At 60.1% G+C, this 18,566-nt stretch overlaps 1 protein-coding gene across 1 annotated transcript in view; it reads left to right on the top strand.

Annotated features, from left to right (window-relative positions):
• NTN1 (netrin 1) overlaps positions 1-14,725 on the top strand; it is a 163,426-nt gene extending 148,701 nt beyond the window's left edge. The window contains exon 7 of the mRNA XM_006217763.4: positions 11,229-14,725. Coding sequence (XP_006217825.2) covers positions 11,229-11,557 — 329 coding nt within the window. The 3' untranslated portion in view covers positions 11,558-14,725. The remainder of the gene's footprint in view (positions 1-11,228) is intronic.
• Positions 14,726-18,566: the final 3,841 nt, after the last annotated feature.

The following is an 18,566-nucleotide window of genomic DNA, read 5'->3' as shown; positions in this document are numbered from 1 at the left end:
GCAGATAGCTGAGGGGGCACTTCTGAGTGGGAGAAACGAACAGAAGTCCTGACAAGATTGTCCAGCCGTCTGCTGGCAGAGCTGGGGAAGGCCAGGGTGTGGAGACCAGGGTGTCCGTCACCCAGCCAGGAAGTAGCCACCACCTGGATGCCCGCCCAAGGGCCCTGAACCCAGGCCTGGCTCTTTCTACCCCAGGGCCTTCCTCCTGATCCAGTGGGCCTGGCTGATCAGGCTGAGGCAGGGCCTTACTTTTCCTGGACCCCAAAAATCCACTCCACCCATCACCCTGTGTCTGCCCCTCTGCTCCAGCTGGATGTTGTCTGGTGTTGCCCATTTCTTCTCCATCTGGCCCCTGGAGGCAGGTTTCCCCATCAAGGCCTCGGCGGCCCCACCCCTTCCACCACCCCCCGCCACCTCTGGGAAGGCCTCAGCAGCCTCTGTCTCCTGCCCAGCTTTCGAAGTTGGCCCTGATTTTGCACCTCCTGTGGAACCTGGTGGTTTCTCTGAGCCACAGTTTCCTTGTCTGTAACAAGGGGGTGATGCCCTTACTGTGTCGTATGGAAGCCCCGACCACAGGGCCAGGTGCCTCATAGTCTCCTGGTGAAAAGTGACTTCAGCTGGTCCCCTGGAAGCTGGGTGGGAGGGGGACGAAGGAAGGACCAGGGGTGGGAAGGGAAAGATCACTTGGTGCAGAGGCCTTGTCTGGATCCCTTGTGACATCCCCCCGACCCAGCGGGCTCCAGCAGCCCGGCCTGGGGCACCGCGTTCCATAGGGCCTCTCTGGGCCAGCTGTTTGAACCAAACGTGAGGTGTTGCTCTTTAGTAAGGACAATGGTCAGGACCTTTTAGCATAATGAAGTGAACGATGAAACCCAAAGGAACCCAAAGGAATGTTAAGAACGCCTAAAGCTTCCTCATTTTACTGCATGTGAGTGTGTGTGTACACAGGCGCACGTGTACACACAGGCACACGCGTGCACACACGCACACCCCAGGAAGCCCAGGATGTGATCCCATGATCCAGCTGCGCTCCCTGGAGGATGAGGCCAGCGTAGATGGTTTCAAGTGTCAACTCCGAAGTGGCCAGGCCACGGGTGTCCCTGTCCCAGACCCCTCTGTGTCCACAGTGAATTCCTGAAGGGCCCCTTTAAAGTGCTTGCATCCCAGGGCAGTGCAGAAACTTCAGACTTTCACAGGAAAACAAACCTTGATTTTTGAAAGCAAACTTTGAGGTGGTTTAAAGATAAAGGACATTCTTTCTCTGACCCAGAGTGACAACAGCCACCAGAGGCCTCAGGTGTGGTTTTGGATAAGGCTTATGTAGCCCTGTCCTCCTGGTCCCAGCATCAACTGGGGACAGCGAGGTGGGACTCTTGTGCGACAAGGACTCGGGTTCTGCCTTGTCCCAGGCTTAAGGCATGGGGACTGAGCATGGCTGTCAAGGCCCAGAGAGCCAGGGTCACAGAGGAGGGCCCGAGGCCCGTCCCTCTGCCACCCTCTCTTCCTCTCTGCCCAGAGCAGGGGAAGGGCGGTTTTGATTTTGGTCTGAAAGCGCCCTCTAAGCAGATCCTGCGGCAGGCGCTTGGGAGGAGGGGAGCTGCGCAGACTTGCTTTTCTGCGAGGCGTTGACTGCAGCCCCTGTTCTTTTCTTCCAGAAAAAAAGGGAAAACTGGACTTTAAAGTTACCCAAACAGATCCATTTTCCACCTGGTGCTGTGGGACTCATTCCCTTCTGGCTGCTTTTCCCCCATGGAATCTGCCTCCCCCACCCTGACAGTGCAGCGGGCACTTGGCTTCCTCTGAGCTCTCCCGCCCCCCAGCAGCAGGCAGGTCCCCCTCTCAGCGGATGGGGGCCTGGCTCCCTCCTGCTGTAAGGGGCCCTCCCTGAGCTCTGCCACCACCGTAGGCCCCCGGGCAACAAAGGGTAGTGGGTGGGGCAGGACTCGGCCTCCTGACTCAGCCCTGCCTTCTCCGCACCTGACTTCCTCATGTATTATCCCTGGAAGCTGCTGTCAGAGGTGGGGCTTCAGTTCCTTCGTCTCACAGGTGGGGACCCTGCCCCCGCTGGCTGAGGTGACTTGCCCAGCAGAGGCCCAGCCTGCCCCCTACAATCACATTTGCCCCAAGGCCCCACCTGGCCCAAAACCCAGAGGGCAAGAGACCGCCTGGTGTGCCCACCTTCCCAGACTTCATCATGGCCACCCCAGCCCCTGGCCCCACACCACTGCCAGGTGCCTGGCCCCGGCACCCACATTTCTGCCACAGGGCAAGATTTGAGGAGGAGCAGATGCAGGAGAGAAGCGGGGAGCCTTCAGGGCGCCAGCTAGGTCTGGAGATATTGTGTCATCAGATTTAATGTCCTCTGGTCCGTCCCCCTAGCCCATTGACACTGCCTCTGTCCACTCCCCAGAGACTCTTGGAGGGGGTTTCTGGCCCCCAGGATGGGCCACGATACTCTTGGGGTCACCTAAATGTTGGGGAGCATCCCTCTGCAGCCTGGCATCTAGGCCTGTGTGTTCAGGCAGGAGGCAGGACAAAGAAGCGTCTCGGAAGGGGATTGCAGGGGCTTCTGGGAAGGGCTTGGAAGACCCTGCTGGTGTCAGGCAGAGAGAGGCTTGTTAAGGAAGGAGTGAGTGTCACCCACAGGGGCTGGGCCGGGGCCCACGGGGGCAGCAAAAGTTCAGCCCAGCGGCAGCTGCAGACCTTGCTGTGAGGCGGGGAGCCAGGACTCCCACTGGGCTCGGTGGAGAGTCTTCCCTGCATCCTGATGGGCCCCTGGATGAGGTGTGTGTGGAGGTGTTCCTTCCACACCAGGGCAGACCTGGGCCAGCCCAGGGCAGATGAGCAGAAGGAGGGCAAGAAGGGAGCCGGCCAGCCTGGAGATCGGGGAGGAGGTGAGGCCGGCCAGAGCAGGCTAGCCGAGGAGGGCGGCTCGGAGGGGCTGCATAATCCCCGCTCTCTGACTGACACCCCAGCAGGGAGCCAATTAGGAAACATGTTTCCTTCACTTTACACCCAGGGCACTTGGATGTTCCAGAAGCTGCTAATTAGAACCTGGGGTCTCCTGCCCCTGCTGGGTGAAGAGCAGGCCCCAGACCCCCTTCCTCCTCCATGGCCTGCTCGGGAGAGTCTTGACCTTGTGTGGCTGGAGAACACACACTTAGTTCTCCGCTGAACTGGGCTGTGAACGGTGGGCAGAGGCCATGGGGTGCAGGAGGGGGCGAGGAGAAAGACCTGGGCTGGCTTGGGGTGTGCGGGTCCTGCCCGTGTTCCTCGCATGTTCCCAGTGAGGGGGTGCCCAGCAGGTGGGGGTGGCTACCAAGCAAGGCAGGGAGGAATTAGGGTGGGGGAGGCCTCCGGGCCAAGCCTGCCATGCCTCTGTCTTCTGGAGAGACTCCAGGACAAGGAAGGGTGGCCATTCCATTCCTAGCCATAGGGAAAGAGGCACTGGCCCCAGAATCTGGAGGCAGATTCCATATTTGCTGTGTGACTTTGGACCAGGCTGGGCCTCAGTTTCCTGATCTGTCCAGTGGTGGTGCGATCAACGGGATGTGATGTCCTTCTGGATGTGACAAGGATGGTGGCCCCACCACCCTATCTCCAAGGGGCAGGGGTCCCTGGTGATGCTGTCATTGCTGACCCACCTCTCTGGGGCCACCTTAGTCCTCTGTTGCCCTCTAGGGGACTTCAGCTCACCTTGCAAATGCTGAAACAGTGCCAGTGGGAAGGCTAAGTGTGGGACGGCTGTGCGCGGAAGATGGTTTCTATTATTTTCAAATGTTTTAGCACTTCTGCCAACTTCTCAGGAAAACCTAGCCTCATAGGGGCCCTTCCTTTGTGTAAATGCTCCCAGTGTGTGTGTGAGAGTGTGTGCACATGTGTGTAGGTGTGTGCAGTGGGATTGTGTGCATGTGTGTTGCAGTGCACCTGTGTGTGTGTGGTGGGGGGAGTGTCCGGTCAGCGGCTCCCATGCAGGCAGAGCCCACTCACCCCTGCTGGAGGCGCCGGCTCCGCGCCGCGTGTACCCGGAAGCCCGGGCTCCAGAACCTTGGCCTGTAGAGTCAGGCAGTGGGGATGACAGGATGACACTGTGCCCAGAGCATTTCTGAGGCCTGGCAGTGGCTTCAGGCCCAGGACACCCCTTGGCTCTAGCCCCCACAACCTGCGTGTAAGAGGGGCCAGCCTGCCGGCTCCTCCCCGCCCGGCCTCACCCCTCTGCTCGGCCTCCGGGGTTTCTCCCCCCTACCCCGCACTGGTCTCCGTGCTCCTTGGGAGACTTCACACCTGGTCCCGCCCACCACCTCGTGTCTGCACAACCTCCCTCACGTCACACGGTCACTGCACGTGGGCACCACACCCACAGCCCCAGTGGGCACATCCCAGCGAGTCCTGTCCCCTCACACGGTCCCCACCCTGAGCCGAGTTTTATTCACTCATTGAGTGCCTGCTGTGTGCCCAACCCGTCCTGGGTGCCGGCTGACAGATGTGGAGGAGGCAGGGCTTAGCCCTCCAGCTTTGGTCTCTGAGGGGAGACGGACACACAGATGAGAGCACAGAAAGTGGACATGGGGCCAGGGTCCAGCCTGAGGTGGGCGTAAGTGGGGTGTGGCCCGTCCTCCAGAGGGGGCGTGGAGGGAGGGCTACCTGGAGGAGGGGGCCCAGGTATCCAGTGCCCACTGGGCAAGGCAGGGTTCCCAAGCTGAGGGAGAGAAGTGTTTCCACACAGAGGTAGAAACAGGCTGGGGAAGGAGAGGAGAGGGAGTGTGGGGCTGCTGGGTGCAGGACTGGAGGCCAGGGAGGCTGGCGTGCGCCCCGCAGCCACGTCTGTGTCTGGGTGCAGAAGCCCCTCTGACGCCGCCGAGAGCCAGTCCAGCTTGGGCTGGCGCACAGGGCGCTGCTGCCCGCCTCTTCCTTCCTCCCTGGGTTCAGAAGTGGCGGGGAGAGGACAGCCAGCTCCCATTCTGAAAGGTGAGCTCATCTCACTTCTGCCAGTTCTTGGAAAATGTATTCGTTCCCAGAAATGTTATTAGTCACCCCTTTTGTTGAAAGACATTTTGGCACCGTCAGATGGAAAAATCAAAATGCGTTACATGGGATGATCTGTCTCGTGTTCCTCCTGAGAGCTCTCGAGGACGGTTTCTGAGGATTCAACTCGAGGTGGCAGTTCTGTTGGCCTCTGTGGGGAGGGGCTGGGCTCGGCTTGTGAGGCTGTGTGTGCGCACTTGTGTGTACACATGTGTGCCTTCTTGGGGGCCCCTGGCAGAGGTGGGCTTGGGGACCTGAGCGGGATTCTGCTTTCTAGCAACAGCCCCCCTCGCGTGCCTTGCATCTTCTGGGGGAATGGACACCTCAGAGAAGAGCCCTGGCTGGGCCTAGGACTGCTCCCGCTCCTGTGGGCCCAGGACAGGCACCCTGCAGCCTTCATTGCCACCCTTAGTGAAGCCTCAGAAACACCTGTGGAGGGGGGTACTTTTATTCCTGCAGATGGGATGCGGAGACTCAACAAGGTGAACAACGTGCCCAAGACCAGGCCCTCCGAGGCTGAGGGCTGCCCCCTCCACGCCGGGAGGCTGGGCCCTCAGCAGCAGAGCGGGCGTGGCCTCCCTAACAAAGTGCAAGGAACAGGTTCTCCCACCTCAGATAAGCCACAAAGACATGGGGGGTGGGCAGCAGGACGGGTGGCCATGGTGTTGGGGGGACTGTCATGGTGGTGTGGCTGTCTGAGATGATGGAGCTGACCTGATGGGCACAGTGGCAGGATGCTGGTGATGGTGGCGGAGGCAGGGTTGGCATGACTGATCTGTGATGGGCTTGGCCATGTGCTGGAGGAAGGTCCTGGGCAGGTCCGTGATAGAGGGCGGGGAGATGATGCTGGTGGTGGAGTGACCGCAGCTTCCTGTGGGGCTGGTGGAGACCAGAGGGGTCCGTGGCCGTGGGGATGGCCCTTGCTGGCTCTGGTCTAGCTGCTTAGGCCAGGGATGGATGAGCAGTGGTGACGGGGAGAGTCTTACAACTCAGACCTCATCAGGGGCGTGGGGTCTCTTAGCAAATGATGGCCTGTCTTCCTTTTTATGCCCTAACCTTCCTCTTCCTTTTCTTGACCTCGGGGTCAATAGCTATTCCTGATCGGGGTCAATCTCTTTAAGAGCGGAACAGCAGACAGACAGGTTATCAACCCCATTCTGGGGACCAGGTTCCTGCGTCTACAGCCTGCTGTGACTTTGGGCCTTGGGGTGGGTACGTATGTTAGAGGAGCGTCCTGGGGGCTGTCCCCTTCAGGGAGGGCTGCCTGGGGAGCCAGACAGTTAGGGTCCTGGCTGAGGCCTGGAGGCAGCTGGTGATGATGGCTGGGAGAGGCCAGCTGCCTCTGCCTCCGCAATGTCCCCAGCTCTGGGGAGCAGGACATAGACCAGCCAGCAGCACGTGGCATGGTGTTTCAGCGACTCAGTGACCCTTCCTCAGGGGTCACTGGCCCCCTGGGGATCCTTCGATTTCCCCAGCCAGATGTGACCTCCCCCCTTAGAGTGCCAGCCCCATATGGAGGCCAGATGCGGAGCTGGGTCAGCATGAGTCAGCCTGAGGTCGAAGAAGGCGGGTGACCACCAGGTTGGGCAGGGAGGGCCAGTGGGCCCCAGCCACAGCTCCAGAAAAGCCAGCGCCTGCAGGTCACTGCACTGAGTGAGGCCTCCTGCCACTAGTAGGGGTGGTGGCCTACAGGCCTTCCCCACACAGCGATGCCCTGTCCCCACAGACAGGGGAGCCCAGAGCCGGGGCCTCCCACCTCTGCCACCCCAGTGGCTGTAGGGTGCTGGGCTGTGGGGGGCCTGCCCTGCGGGCTGGGCAACCCCAGGCCCCATCCGTGCCCCTCCCTGAGCTTCCTCTCCTCTGAACCTCCTGGTTTTAGGAAGGAGGTGTGGGTAGTGGAGGCTGTCCAGTGAAAGGTATCTCCCATTTCACGAATGAGGAGACTGAGACTCATGGGGATCGGGGGAGGCAGGGATCTGTCCAAGGTGCCTGGGGACACCAGCCTGCTTCCCCTGCAGACAGGAGACACTTGCCTTCTCCCTGCTCACCAGCGACCTGTTTCCAGGATCACAGAGTACTTCACCCACGCGGAGCTCAGGTGGGCATCTTCCCCCAGTGGGGTGGATCTCATGGGTCCTGACACTCCTGTCCCCTGGTGTGAGTGCCTTCAGATGAGGACCCCAGCACCCTCACTCTTCCTGCACCGGCTTTTACAAACCCTGTTGCCCCCTGTGTATGTGGCAGGCGGCAGGCTGGCAGGCTGGCAGGCTGGGCTTCCTTCCTGGGCAGCAGCCACCCTGGGCTGATCGCAGGAGAGACCAGCCTCTGTGACAAGGGTGCCCAGCTCAGCAGGGCAGGGCTGGGCCCCAGGTCCACTCTCCTTTATGAGTCTCTTGTAAAGCAGGGTGGCCATCCCCTGAGTTCTACCTGTGGGCTGGGAATGCAGGGGGCCAGGCCAGACCATGACTGTCTCTCTGGGAACAAGGCTGGTGTCCTTCCTGGCTTTCTGATTTCCAGATCTCCTGATGTCTTCTCCTCCTGGGAGCCCTTGGCAATCAGATGGTCCCAGGCACCTCATGCCTTCCCTTTCCCCTCCCAAGAACAGAGCCTGAGCACTGGGACCTGGCAGGGGACACTGAGGAGGGACATGAGGGAAGCCTTCACCAGCCCCAGGTTGGCTGTCCCCACTTCATTCAAGGTCTGAGGTGGGCCTTGGTGGGTGTGGCAGGAGGTGGCAGCCCGGATTCCTGAAGAGCCTGATTTGAGGGGTCTGACCACAGTGAGCCTCCAGCCCTCTGCCTCACTTGAGGCAGACTGGGCGGGGCTCCTGTGCCACCCTGCCTGCACTCCCTCTCACCCCACCTGCTCACCCACCCCTGCCGCAGGTGAGCATCCCTGAGAACAAGGCTTGGCCCTGCTCCACCGTTTCTGACCTTAGCAGGGGGTTGGGAAACACGTGGTCAGGGCTGCATTTTATGAAAGCAGCTGCAACTCATGACACGCTTTCTGAATGGGGAGATTTATGGAGCTGTGTGGTTTTAATGGTTTCTGTGCGGTTAATGTCCTCCCCACATTCATCCTGGCCGCTGTCTCTGAGGCAGATGGGTGACAAGTCTTCTCTGGCTGGACTGGCCCAACAGGAAGGTAAGGCTGGACAGGGGAGGCCGGGGCCGACCACCCAAGCCTCCCTGGGAGAGGCAGCTGCTGGGAAGCCTCTGAGGACCTGCTCTGAGCAGCCCATAAATCTTGGAGACCTCCGGGAGGCGGGAAGCCTCGATGCAGAGGTGTCCCAAGCTTGCAGGGAGAGGACGGCAGCCCCCTGCCCCTCGCCCAGCCCCAGGGTTCATGCCCCGGCCGGCCGCTGCCCCAGGCCCTGCCCAGCAGGCCATGCGCCGTAGGCTGGGCCAGCAGATGAGCGTGCGACAGCTGTCTCCTCCCCGCTGCCCTGGGCCGGTGCGGCAGGCTTGAGGAGGGTTCCTGGCATGAGAGCCCCAGAACTGCTGACAGGGGCGGCTGCTCTGGCCTGCAGGAAAGGTTTTCCTGTAGCTATGGGGCAGCACAGGGACTCCGAGGCAGGAGATGAAGTGCAGCCTGGCCCCTGTGACCTGGAGGCCAATTCATTTCTGTGGAGCTGCGCTCCCCTTGCTTTTCTGTGGGCGCCCGCTCCGTCCTGCAGAGGTGCTTCCTGGGGTGGGGAGTACTTCTGGAGCCAGCTTGCTACCTCTGGGGTGCCAGTCCCACCCCTGCTTGTCTGGGAGCACCCCAGCCTGAGCTGGGGACGCTTCTCCCTGCTGGCTTTGTGCTGGGACCCTTTTCCTGCAGACCGGTCTCTGATTTAAGGGGTCTCAGCAAAGGGGTCTCAGCATGCCTCTTATCGCCCCGGTCTGATCTCACTGACCACCTTTCTGAGGGTCATCTCTGCCTCATGTCTGAATATGGGATGGGTGAGACTCATTGAGGCCAGTTTAGGACGTCGGTTCAGGGATGTGGGGCTTAGGCTTGTTGGCCTGGAAGGAGCGTCATGTGGGTATAAGGGTCACATCCTCAGGGCCCGTCGTCCTAGGATGGGCCTCCTGGCAGGCAGTGCCACGAGCCCCCAGAAGCCCCCAGTCCTGGCTCCGAGCCAGTGGGGCATCAGAGGTGGCAGCAGCCCCTGCACTGTGCTGAGCCAAGCATGCTTCCCAAGTGTGCAGAGTGGGTCTCTCTGAGGTCACTCTTTCAATGTGTATTTTGACTGTTTTCAGCTGTGTGTGCACCGCGTGTGCAGCTCATACTTGGTGGGCTGTGTAATATGCAGAGGCGTTGCCAAGGGCAGCGGAAACGTGGATTTTTTCCAGCATGATCACATGAACTACCACCACCCACCACTGCCCCCAGTCCTGTCCCATCCCACCTGGTGGCCAGGGGGCTGCTGGGCTGGAAGGAGGACAAGGACCAGTGCTTTGTCCTGATGGACCTGTGTCCTGTGCTCTGCCCCTGGATCCTTGAGGATGGCAAGGTATCCCAGAGCCGGTACCCCTTCGGGTTGCATCCTTGGTGTGAAGTGGGCCCCCTTCAGGCTGGTGCTGGCCAGGGAAGGGGAGGTGGGGGCAGCCATGGATGCCCTGCCTGGTGTTCCAGGGCATTATGGGTGGTGGGGGAGCTCCAGGAAAGGGGGGACAGAGGTCTCCAGTCCTCCTACTGTGAAGGGCCACATTCCTGCAGGTCCAGGGAGTAAGAAGTTCCCCTTGGGGGCCTGGAGAGCCAGACCTGCTCCAGCCCGCTCTTTCTGCCCTCTTGTCAGCACAGCTGGGAAGACCCCCCCCCAGGTCTGTCTTCCCAGCTCTTCCCAGCTAGCCCTGAGCTGAGGCCCAAGGTCTGGAGTCTGCGAGTCCAGTTGCATGAGTTTGTTTACGCTGCCAGAACCAAGTACACAGTCTGAGGGGCCCAGACAACGGGAGTTTCTTTCTTCCCGGTCTTGGGGGTTGGCAGTCCTAGGTCAGGGTGCCCTCAGGCTTGTGGCCTCTCTGGCCTCTCTCCTTGGCATGGAGATGGCTGTCTTCTTGCTGTGTCTTCACACGGTCTTCCCTCCACATGTCTGTGTTATAGTCTCTTATCATGAGGACATCAGCCCTATCGGATTAGGGCCCACCCCAATAACTTCATTGTAACTATCCCTTAAAGACGCTCTTCTGGGGATCAGGACTTCACATATGAATGTGCAGGGGTCGGGGTAGGGATACACAGTTCAGCTACCACCGCTGATCAAAGCCACATTCTTCAGGGGCCCTAGGCGGAGAGGCCTCCTACAGCAGCCTTCTGGGGCCACCCCTGGCCACTCTGGCTGGGGGGCTCTGCAGCTGGGCCAGAGGTCTGAGGTCCCACGCAGGGAAACAGCTGCATCCTAGGGGAGGCTCATTCTGTATTCAGCTCAGTCCTGAGTAGAGGAAACCGGGGCCCTCAGGGATGCTGGAGGTGGCTCCCCCTTTGCTTCGCTGAGGGGCATTCAGTTGCCACGGTGACCTCCGTCTGCACTGTCAAACACACAGCTTAGCTACTGCTCGGGGCTGGAGGGCTCCCCACCGCCCCCACCTCAGAGTTCAGACTGTTGAGTCCCTTGGTGACAAAAACATGGAAACGGTTGCCATGGCAGCCGTTCTTTGGAGCCCTCAGATTGGAGTGCAAAGTTCAGGATGCCCAGGAACAGCTGAAATGAAAATACGGGAAAATCCGCCACTTCCTTCACCCCAGAAAGATGTCAGGTGGTATTTGATGGAGGGTCCAGCCATCTCTGCCCCTTCCCATCATCCTGGGCCAAGCGTGGGCACAGGAGGGGGACAAGGAGGGCCCTGGGAGTGAAGACAGCAGTATGGCCCCCAGAGGCCTGGAGAGAGGCTGGCCAGCAGGGGAGGCCAGAAGATGCTGTGGGTGGGCCCAGTGCCCAGAGCTAAGTGGGCAGGTGGTGACAGTACTGGGTGGCACCTTCAACACAGGCAGGAGATACGCCTTGGAGCAGTGACTTTGGCCCTGGTATGAGAAGGCAGGATTCCAGGATCAGTTTTGCCACTGCACGTCCGTTCCCCAGTGGGGTACCTTGTGCAGTCACCTCCTTCTCCATCCCTGGCCCTCGGAGAGAGTGGGGGCAGGCAGGATGGATCTGGCTGCAGGAGCTGGGGACCCAGGAGGCACCTGTGGCCCACCCACCTGCCTGTGCTTCCTTGCAGCCGTTCAGATCCACATCCTGAAGGCAGACAAGGCAGGGGACTGGTGGAAGTTCACGGTGAACATCATCTCCGTGTACAAGCAGGGCACAAGCCGCATCCGCCGCGGTGACCAGAACCTGTGGATTCGCTCACGGGACATAGCCTGCAAGTGCCCCAAAATCAAGTCCCTCAAGAAGTACCTGCTGCTGGGCAACGCGGAGGACTCGCCCGACCAGAGCGGCATCGTGGCGGACAAGAGCAGTCTGGTGATCCAGTGGCGGGACACGTGGGCGCGGCGGCTGCGCAAGTTCCAGCAGCGTGAGAAGAAGGGCAAGTGCAAGAAGGCCTAGCGCGGAGGCTGCGGCGCGCCGGGCGGGCAGGCGGGCGGGGTGCGGGGCCGGCGAGAGCAGGAGCAGGCGGCCCGCCACTGCGGCGTGGACTTGGCCCGCGAGGGCTTTCCCAGCTAGGGGGAGGGTGGGGGCGGGGCCGCGACGAGGGCGGGGCCCTCGGTGGCCCCGCCCCCAGCCCCGCCCCACGCGCCCCTGGGCGACCAGGCCCCAGAGAAATGAGGGCGAGACTTAGCTACCTCACGGGCTCCTTCCAGAGCAGAGATGGGCTTACCCTCGGGGCGGGAGGGTGTCGGGGCAGGCGGGCCGCACGTGAGGGGTAGAGAAGGGCACGTGAGGAGAACTGTGAACTCAGGCCTGCAGTCCGGGCGGGGGCTGAGCCAGCCCGGCCAAACCACCACCCTTAACAGATGACCCAAAATCCTTTCCTGTCCCCCCGACTTTTCTTTGGGAATTCCCACAGAAACCCTGGCTGTGACAACTTGGGCCCCGTCTGCTGTCCAGCCAGCCTTACCCAGGTGGGCCACCATCACCTGCCACAAAGGCCTTCCTGGGTGGGGTTTAGCCTGTGTAGCCACAGCCGCCAAGCCCCTGCTGGTCCTGCCCCCGCCCAGCTGAGGGGCGGGGGGTGCGGGCCTGGGCAGAGGGCAGTGGGCCCAAGGACACCCCTGAGAAGCCCAAGCCGGGTGGTCGGTCACTGCTCATGCCGGAGCTGCCTGTTGGAGGAGGCACTGCGAACGCAAAAACCTCCCAGAGAGTTTCCTTTCTGGAAAGTTGGAAGCAGCTCCTTTATGACATTTTCCGGGGGGGGGGGGGCACTGGCTGGGTTTATGGCAGTGACACTATTTGTGTAATGACATCAGCTCCCATAAGGCCTCTCAGCAGTGTCAACAGCTGGGAAGGGCCTGGAACGCAGGCTGTGAAGGAATCTGGGCCCGGCTGGGGGAAGGGGTTGCTGGAGTCAGGACCACTTTGCTGGCTCAGTGAGCTGCTGGAGGACCCATGCCAGGGACGGGCAGGGGCAGGAACCACTAGGTTCTCGGGTACCAAGAAAGCCATGACGGCTTCCTGTGGCGGCCCTCACTCCTGGCTCCGCCAGCGAACGGACAAGAGGCTGCTTGGCCCAGAAAGCCTGCTGCAGCCACCCCCACCCTGTGGCTGTCCTGAACAGCCTGGGCCGCACCTCGCCCACTCCTTTCTGGCTGCCCCCTTTCCAAAGCTTCCTGGAGATACCATGCCCCAGGCCTTGGTGTCTGATGGCTTCACACAGGGCCAGCCCTGGGGCCATATGCCCCCCACCCCCAGCACCGCCCAGGGGTCCCTGGTCCACTTCCTCACAACCTGCACAATGAATTCGAGGCCGGGCTCCTCACTCAGTCAGGAGATTGGTTTCATTTTTCCCTGCTGGAGTTTGGCTAATCACAAGGGTCATACCAAGTATGAAGCCCGGGCCTGAACGGTTTGGCCTCCCCAACTTGGGCCTGCAGCCGGTCGCCATCACCCGAGCACCTGCTCTGTGCCAGGCACCCCTGTGAGCTCCCGTCATCTTCACAACCCTGAGACGGCAGTCAGCCCTCCCCCGACGCCCAGCGTGGTCGGAGTACCTACTGTCGGCCCACAGTCCTTGAGAGGCACTGCCCAGCTAGGGCAGTGGTCTGGCGGTGGTCTCGTTTCTGTTCACACCAGCCTGGCTTCTCTGCCCTGCCCAGAAGGGCCGTAGTGGCCCCGCCACCTCCCACCCTGGGCCTGAGTCTCCCCCCAGGTCCACGGGGGGCTTGCACTGATGGTCTCCGGGCCCCTCTGGTCTGGAGCCAGCAGCCTGAAAAGCAGCAATGCATCTTGCTTTAAATTCGGCCACCCTCCACCCTTGCCCTCCTGCTCAGCACCCTGAGGGCAAAGTAGCCTGGCTTCTGGGGAGTGTCCGGGTGACCAGATCAGCCAGGCTGCGGTGAGGACACTGTTGGGATTTTAGTCCTCACAGGCTGCCTTCCCCACTGCGTGGGCCCAGCCCAAACCCAGCCCACCTGCCTCCAAATCCAGCCACCACTTCAGCAGTGAGGACCCATCGGTGGGAAAGCACCCCTCTTCCTCCCCTGCCCCCCTTTCCCTTGGGAGGAGATGGAAACAGGCAGTGAAGTGTTCCGGTTTGTACAGTTAGGAAAGGATGTAAAATGGAACTAGATTTTGAAGAGTGTATTAATCAGAGTTGTGATATGTAGGTGTTTGAAGAAAAACATACCCGATTAGTTTTTTTTTTTTTTTTTGAAAGAGTCCCCAGTTGTCCTTTTTCTTACCTGCTGGGTGGTCTGGAGGCCCTGACAGCAGAGTCCCTCCCTCTCTGACACAGTAATGCTGAAGACTGGGGTGGAAGGAAGGGGGATCGATGGGGGACTGCCCGTTGGACTCACCTGCAGGAGGTGGCTTCTGTCTGGAGCAAGCAAGGTAGGAGGCAGCAGCCTCAGGTCCCCACAGACGGGAGGGAGGGAGACTTGCTGTCCAAGCCAGGGTGGCTGGGCGCTGCCCCGGGGCCCGTCATGACCACCTGGTGCCCTGCCTCTGCAGCAGCCGCAGGAGACGGGTGCAGACGGTCTTTGGTTTGGCCCAGGTTGGAATGAGACTGAAATCCAGGAGACCCTGAGGGGTCAAGAAACGGTCCCTGTAGGAGATTTAAAAATGTCAGGGCCTCAGTGCTCAAGGGAAGACTGGAGAGTGGACCAACTAGACTCACTGATGTGGTTACTGGGCCACGGTTCACGGCCACAGCCGTGCCATACCCTAGGGGTGCCGAACTGTGTCCTCGTGGGGCTGCACCCCGCCAAAGCCAGGCCAGCCCCACTCCCTAGGTCATCAGACATCACCCCCTTCCCCTGCTCCCCAAGGCACCTCCCCCCCGACCCCCTGCTGCGTTTCGGAGTTCTGTTCACTCAGAATTGTAAATGTTTAGTTGTGACCATGACATATTGTTTGGGTCAGTGTTCCTTTCCAATGCATACTAATATATTATGGTTATTATATATGAATATATTTAATGACATGGAAAAAGTTGTGGATTTTTTTTTGTTTTTTTTGTTTTGGTTAGAGTTGTAATGGACCCAGATGGAACTTGTAACGTGGGCCCCACATGCTAGAACTAAATTCAGATATCAATTAAATAAACTCTTGTACACTGTTCTCTGTCTCCTAGTCTTTACTGGTGGCCCGAGCTATGGGTGGTCGGCATGTGGGGAGAGTCTCCAGGCCATTTAAGGAATATGGCTTCTGGTCTAAACTCCCCAGCACAACAGAGCCCCTAGTTTTTCAGAAAGCCTGAGACACAACTCCCAACTATCCCCTAAAAAAAACAGGAAAAGTTCCTTGGAAGGTCCTAGGGGCTTGCTGGCTCTGAATGCGATTTTGAGCTAAAAGGCTCTCACATGGGACAATCTTATTCAGTCCCTGAGAACCCATCCCTGGGCTCTGTCCTTGCCACTCCCTGGGGCTCCAGGTCGGGGGACCCCAGGGGACAGGGCAGAGCTCACCTTTGAACCTCCCCATCTGACTCAGAACATGCAAGTAGAGGTTTTACCTTTCACAGAACCAGTTTCTTCTACTCAAAGCCAAGAGGAGACTCACCAGCAAAGACAAGAGGGTTAGTGATCCTCCAGAATTTTTCTCAAACCATTGCTAGGGCTTTGTGCGGTGCAGGGACTGGGCCGGTGCCAGCGCCACGCAGCCACCAGGCGCTGCGCTCACTGGGTTTCTGTGAAGCTATATTTAAACCTCCAAATGGTTGTGATTTCTCTATTAAATAAACAATCCAGTCATTAGGAACATATTGCGTTGCCACGCGAAGTGGAGCCAATGGTCGGCTGGAAGCTGTAAACTTCTGCGCCCAGCTGTTTCGAAGACAAGCCTCGCCACGCAGGCTCAGCCGGCCCCTGGACGGCGTGGAGAGCCCTTGCCTGCTGCGGGGAGCGCCCACCAGGCCCGCCCAGCCTCCTCCAGGGCCCGGCTCTAGGAGCGGGAGCTGGGCGCCCGGAACCAGGGGTCAAAGCCAGGGTTGGGGGGCAGACGCGGGGGTGGGCCCCATGGAGGTCCCTGCCAGAACGGCAGCGCCTGCCACTGGGTGGGCAGGGACAGGATACAGGTCTCAGTTGGCCAGATGGGCCAGGGAGAAAGCAAGCCTCTTCTGCCGCCTCAGGCTCTCCTCAAAGCCAGTTCAGACCTGGCTGGACCGGTGGCAGCACTGACGGGCACCTGGGTAAGTGCTCTGGGCGGTGCTTGGAAGTTGGATTCTTGGCTTAGTCATTTTAGGTCCAGGTCCCAGTTGTCAAGGACCTTCATGATGTGGCTTTTTTCTGTCCTTCATAAAAAGTCTGTGCCCAAGGGTGCCGTCCCCCTCAGGACTCCACCACCGCCAGGCCCTGTGCTGGCAGCTGCAGCCCCCGGCCCGAGGCCTGAAGCGAGCGAGCACACTGTTGATCAGAGACATCAGAACATGGATCAGCAGCAGCTCCACCGCCTCCCTGGGCCTTACGCTCCAGCTGAGGAGAGAAGGCATGGATGTCGGCCCAACTCCATGCAGGAAATCAGCAGGCTGGCTGCAAAGTACTGAGCCAAGGTGGTTGGAAAAGTCCATTTTAGGGACTGGAATGCCGAGGCACAGGGATGTCAGTGAGCCCATCAGGGACTCAAGATCTAGCGGGGTCCAGTCAAAAGCCCAGACCCCGCTGGGTGAGGGTGAGCGAGCCCCCCAGGGTCTGGCCAGCTCTCAGGGAGGCTGACGCATTCGTGACCCGCCCTGTGGGACAGGGACCGCCCTCGCAGCAGAGACGCACCCAGGCGTCAGGTTCTGTTGAACAGACAGCTCTGTCTGTGCTCTTCTAAGACTAAATAAAGACGTGTAAGAAATATGCCAAGAAAAACGAGCAGTGAAAGGACGAACAGAGCCGGTGAGAAATAAAGTACTGAGTTCATCCGTCCGTATCCTGCACTGTATCAAACCGAGACTCAGCGGGACGGCAGGTCAATCTGGAAGGAGGGGGATGCTTGCTGCTCCTGGCGTGTGGCTGAGGGAACTCCGAAGCCCTAAGAAGCGATTAGAAGAAAGTCTTGGCCTGCTTTTTGAAATAAAGGAGGAATAACCCCACTTAACTTCCGCAGGGCTGGGTGAGAAACCCAACGAGGTGAAGGATGATCTTTAGTCTACGCAAAGAGCTCTCGGCGTAACCTGGAGCTGGGCGGGCAGGCGGAGGGGCTCTAAGGATGCTGAGGCCGCTCTGCTGACTGGGAGGGAAAACGCAGCGATAGGCCGGCCACCAGGGCTCAGAGGACCGACCCGTCAGGAGGGAGCCCAACCGCTCTGGAAGCAGACGGGCCAGCAGGGACCCCTCAGCAGCCTCGTGGAAGGAGGGGCCAGGGTCCTGAAAGGAGCAGGCCATCCTCAGGCCAGTGAAGGCAGGTTTAGTTAGTTATTAATGATGAAGCTTCAAGGGAACAAAAGTACCAGTTGTAACCAGGTATCTGGATTTCTTTATATGGCATCCAGACTTTAAAAGCTTATAATTAATAATCAGTGAAGTTAAACAATACTCATACTGTTATCTGAATAAAGCCTACTTTCATTGAAAACGCAGCCGAGGTGAGGGGTCTTGCCCTCTCTCCTCTACACTGAGGCTGTGGTCGCATTGCCCACGTCACCGATTCGGAGCTCACCAGGGACCATGGGCCTGACGCCTTTGAGGGGGAAAACCAGGCCTGGCAGAACGCAGCTGGAAAATGCCCTGACTCCAGGATGGGTCCCAATACAACTGACCCCCGAAGTGGCTCGCCCCAGCCACTGTGATGCTTTGCCAATTTGGGGCTGCCCTTCAGTTCAGAATGGGGTGGGGGGTCTCACGTGAGAGGCCCACCCCAAGGAAGCGGAGAAAAGGGGAGCCCCTCACTGCTAGGCACCAACCCGCCCCTGGGCCCGGCACTGCCCAGGCCAGGACAGCAGGTCCTCACGGCCCAGCCTGACCAGCGTCTCACCCCCTCCCCTGCCTGCAGGCCCACAGAAGTGAAGTCACTGGTCCGGGTCACCCAGCTAGCGGTGCCGGACCGGGCCTAGAGCCCACTCAAAGGAACAAAGGCCACTGCGTGCAGACATCAGCTCAGCGTTTGGCTCGAACAGGCCTGTCCTCGTGGCTGAGCCAGGACGCCGTGGCTCTGGTTCAAAGCCACCCCGTGAGTTGCCGGGGCTCCATGCTGAGCAAGTCAAGAGGAGGTGAGAAAGTCAAACAGACCTTCAATGCCACCTCCCACGAGCCCCAGAGTGGGGAGCTCCAAGGAGACGCTGTTTACACAGATTTGGGGTTTTGCACAAGACTGAAAGATGTACTCGGCAGATGCCTGACCTTCCATCGGGGGGTCCAGTAGCAACTGTCCCCCCACCCCTCCAGGAAGGCGCCTTGCCACCCGAGAGCCCGTGGGCCCCGTCCAGCCCGGCCCCTCTCCTTTGGGAGCATACCCGCCTTGAAGCGAGCCAATCCTTTGCTTCCCCAGTCCCAGTCCCTGCCAGCCCGTCACGCTCACGCCTGCCCGGCTCCCATCTCTGGGCCATCGCCCGACCGAGCACGGGCCCGGGCCCCACCGCCAGGGCCTCGCCCAGGTCTGCAGGTGCGGGCAGCCCCGGAGATCGGCAGGCACTGGGTCCTGACAGGAGAGCTGCCCTGCCCTGCTGCCCTCACGTCCTCACAGCATCTGCTCTGGTGCACTGGGTTGTACGAGAGGACCCCCGAGCCCATGTGGAGACCATGTGCCCCAGCGGGTGTAGACTCCAGTAAGCGGAAGAACCTCAGCTGAGCCACGCAGGGGGCGCTGCGCTCACACGTGCTGACTCACCTGACCCTCGCGGCAACCCGCGGACCAGGAGACCATCTTCTTTCCAGTTCCTAGAGGAGGAAACGGAGGCACTGAAGGGGACTGTGTTTGCGGTCACTTAGCTGGAAACTGGCGTGGTGGTCACTGGGGCTGCCCAGCACCCAGTCCAGGC

This window comes from Vicugna pacos, chromosome 16 (genome assembly GCF_048564905.1).
Source record: "Vicugna pacos chromosome 16, VicPac4, whole genome shotgun sequence".
Taxonomy (NCBI): Eukaryota; Metazoa; Chordata; class Mammalia; order Artiodactyla; family Camelidae; genus Vicugna; species Vicugna pacos.
This window is presented reverse-complemented; position numbering and strand designations above follow the sequence as displayed.